At 54.7% G+C, this 3,819-nt stretch overlaps 1 protein-coding gene across 1 annotated transcript; it reads left to right on the top strand.

The window, feature by feature from the left end:
- The first annotated feature begins 1,395 nt into the window (after positions 1 to 1,395).
- LOC138827049 (basic salivary proline-rich protein 2-like) lies at positions 1,396 to 2,658 on the top strand. Its single transcript, XM_070022572.1, has one exon. It carries the CDS (start codon positions 1,396 to 1,398, stop codon positions 2,656 to 2,658), a length of 1,263 nt encoding a protein of 420 aa, XP_069878673.1.
- Positions 2,659 to 3,819: the final 1,161 nt, after the last annotated feature.

Below are 3,819 nucleotides of genomic sequence, written 5' to 3'. Positions count from 1 at the left end.
CTTTCATCCAATAGTAGCTTTTCCCAGGCGGCTAGCTTGTGAGAAACTCACAGAGCCCAGCCTGGAGCCACTCTCAGGGTTTCTGTTTACTGAGTTTCAATTGATTCTCGACGTTGCTAAATGGAGCGGCAGCCTCTGACTCTGTTTGCCCAGTGAAGAAAGCCACTCCTGGGGCTGATGCCCGAGTTGGGTGACTTTTCCCTTGATGGAGCTGAGTCTGGCAGTTCAGGTTAGGTTCTTGTGACCTGCTAGATTACTCTAGTTTTCTTCCAAGGCCTGAGTTCGAGCTAGCTCGTCTGAGCTTTGTCAGTACTAAAGATGGAGATCTCTGTAGGGGGAGGTTGGAGAGGGGATGGGTAGCCTTCCCTCCTCTGCTCCCTTGAGAAGGAGTGAGGACGTTAGGCTTCTACTCACACCGAGTCTTGGTTCCTGGGTTGTCTCTGGTCTGCAAACTGCAGGATGAAGATGTCTGCTCCTTGTCGGTTCTTGCTGGTGTTGAGTAGAATCTGTTTGTCTGCCGTGTCTGGCTCCTTTGTCCTGGGCTCTCTGTGTTGCAGCTATGGGAGCTACAGCCACCGCCAGCTGCTGGCAAGTGCTCAGATCTGTCTCCTTGCCTGGATTTTTCTTCTCTGGCCTAACTCTCTGTACTGTGATGGCACACTTGGTGTGATTCTCTGGCTTAGGACTGTTCACTGGAACTCTAAAACTGCTTTCTACGTGACAGCTTGTTTAGCCTCCAGCTTCTCCTCCGCCATTTTCCCAGAACCAACACTAAGGAAAAATTTAATTCCAGGTTCTTGCTTTCAAGGCTAAATTTAATTTCTCTTTAAAACTTCATAAAAATAAAATTGTTATGTTCCTTGATATATTCACTAGATGGGATCTGGGACTAGTGTGTCTGTCAATGTGAAAATTAAAACTGCACACCAGTGGTTCCCGTTTAAAGTGGGACATGCGGTACCTTCCAATGCTTTTTTCAACTGTGCAGAGTGAAAGGCTGAACTGTTGCTGCAGTCCCCTGTTCTCCTCCTCCTTCATACAGTCCCTGTTCTCCTCCTCCTTCATACAGTCCCTGTTCTCCTTCATACAGTCCCTGTTCTCCTCCTCCTTCATACAGTCCCCTGTTCTCCTCCTCCTTCATACAGTCCCTGTTCTCCTCCTTATTCATACAGTCCCTGTTCTCCTCCTCCTTCATACAGCCCTGTCACTGTGCCCGCCGTGGTCTGTCCGTGCCCCACGCGCTGCTTACATGTCTGCGTCACTTCTGTAACTTCATTCCTCCTACCCCGCCACAAACTACTTCAGGTTGGGTTCGGTGCTTTGAGCAAGCGCAGTGCTTCATGGTGAAGCCAGGTTTCCAAACGCCATTTACAGTTCTGCTTCGCGTCGTTGGAGATGGACGTTAGTGCGCCGTGCCGGACAGCGCGGAGTATCACAGACTGCAGCAGGAGGAAGCCGGCCTCACTGTGCTTACAGCGCTGGAGGCCGGCAGGCCCCGAGCCCAGCGCGGCACGGGAGGCCGGCAGGCCCCGAGCCCAGCGCGGCACGGGAGGCCGGCAGGCCCCGAGCCCAGCGCGGCACGGGAGGGCGGCAGGCCCCGAGCCCAGCGCGGCACGGGAGGCCGGAAGGCCCCGAGCCCAGCGCGCACGGGAGGCCGGAAGGCCCCGAGCCCAGCGCGGCACGGGAGGGCGGCAGGCCCCGAGCGCAGCGCGCACGGGAGGCCGGAAGGCCCCGAGCCCAGCGCGCACGGGAGGGCTGAAGTCCCCGAGCCCAGCGCGGCACGGGAGGGCGGAGGGCCCCGAGCCCAGCGCGGCACGGGAGGGCGGAGGGCCCCGAGCCCAGCGCGGCACGGGAGGGCGGCAGGCCCCGAGCTCATTCTGGCCCAGAGCCAGGAAATCCCTGTGTTCAGCACAGCAGGCGAGGCCGGAAGTCTCTAAGCAAAGCTCTGGCAGGCGAGGCCGGCAGTCCCCGAGCTCAGCGCGGCAGGCGAGGCCGCCTCCTCTCGATGGCGGCGAGTGTGGTCAGGCCCGCGGGGACGGGAAAGCCGCCGCGCGGTCAGCCCGGAGGGCGTCGTCCAGCCCTCGGCGGTCACCTCCAAGCGCTGCATCCTGCGGTCATCTCAGGAGCCAAGGAGCGCGTGGCCCGCCGCTCCCCGCCGCCCCGCGAGGTCCGACCCGTCCCCGGCCTCCCCGCAGCCGCTCCTTCCCTGGCCTCCCCGCAGCCGCTCCTTCCCTGGCCTCCCCGTGGCCGCTCCTTCCCTGGCCTCCCCGCAGCCGCTCCTTCCCTGGCCTCCCCGTGGCCGCTCCTTCCTTGGCCTCCCTGCAGCCGCTCCTTCCCTGGCCTCCCCGCAGCCGCTCCTTCCCTGGCCTCCCCGCAGCCGCCCCTTCCCTGGCCTCCCCGCGGCCGCCCCTTCCCTGGCCTCCCCCAGCCGCTCCTTTCCTGGCCTCCCGCAGCCGCCCCTTTCCTGGCCTTCCCGTGGCTGCTTCTTCCCTGGCCTCCTGCAGCCGCTCCTTCCCTGGCCTCCCCGCAGCCGCTCCTTCCCTGGCCTCCCCGCGGCCGCCCCTTTCCTGGCCTCCCCCAGCCGCCCCTTCCTTGGCCTCCCCGCGGGCCCCACGCAGCATTGGGTGGGCGTCGTCCCTGGGCTGGCTAGTGAAGTAAGAATGTGCGTTTTTCCACTTTGTCGCCTTGGAAGGCGTGCTGTCAGGATTGTGTTAAAAGCTCAGAATGACTTCTCAACGGAGGACTGAACGGGCATTGTGAATGTGCCTCCAGGCACGTAATTAGCCGAGAAGTTCCACCTTTCATATTCCAAAGTTTGATCAGAATGCATAAGTGCAAAAAGGCAACACAGTGTTGACCCGCATTGTTGATGAAAGGAAATCCTCAGCAGCATTTCCTGTAAATGCAGAGGCCTCGGATTTCTTCTCAATAACTATATTAAACACAGCAAAATGATTTTTTTTTCCATTTGGGTATCAAACAGCTGAAAAGTATCCAACTGTTTTTTTTTTTCTTTCCATTCCTGGTAGATGTATTTGCTAAGGATGATGTATTCTACGAAGAATTCATTTTAACCAAATCCGTTCACCTAGTAAATGCAGAGACGTCTGCTATGAACACTTATGCAATGGAAATGGAATGTGTTTCTCACGTATCTGTGCTGGTGAAGGACTTATAAACATAGATTTCCACAGCATTGAGGCTTTGAGTGTGCTGGAAGGTGTGTGTGTGCATGCATGTGCGTGTGTGAATGTGTGAATATGTGCATTTCAGTACCAAGGTTGGAACTCAAGAGCCTCACACTCACACCACTTTTTCCTAACTAGTAGGGAGGCAGAAGTAGAAAAAACTGCATCTGAATCTGGCTTCAAGTACAAGTATGAGACTTTATTTGAAGTATGAACTAAACGTAGAGACAGGGCCATAGAAATGGTTCAAGGGGTAGAGTGCTTACTAAGAAACATCTTTATGCAATGCAGAAGAGTATATGTGTGTTTATGTTCATCTGAAATTCTTCCAAGTATAAAGGGACTTGCTTTATGATGTTAAAACTAGAAATGTGTGTTCTGGTATTGAATTTGCATTTGTATTATGGATTTCAGTTAAAGACTTGAAAATTCCATAATAATATTAGGTAAGAATTTTCATGATCTCTGAAGATCATGATTCACATCTGAAAGGAAAGTAAATTAAGAGACTGATTTGACATAGTAATGTAGACTTCAGTTGAAATATATTATATTATTGAGTCTCATAACATTTAAAAAAAAGCTCAGCTCTCTCAGGAGGAGGTCACATGTAGAGAAAGGATGGTAAAGC

The sequence above is a fragment of the Dipodomys merriami genome, unplaced genomic scaffold (genome assembly GCF_024711535.1).
Source record: "Dipodomys merriami isolate MVZ:Mamm:240054 unplaced genomic scaffold, mDipMer1.0.p SCAF_15, whole genome shotgun sequence".
Lineage (NCBI taxonomy): Eukaryota > Metazoa > Chordata > Mammalia > Rodentia > Heteromyidae > Dipodomys > Dipodomys merriami.
Note: the sequence above shows the minus strand (reverse complement) of the source record. Positions and strands in the feature narration are given on the sequence as shown.

Bases quoted from the DNA above. Each gene is read 5' to 3' on its own strand.
- LOC138827049 (XM_070022572.1), top strand. From the start codon at position 1,396: ATGGACGTTAGTGCGCCGTGCCGGACAGCGCGGAGTATCACAGACTGC.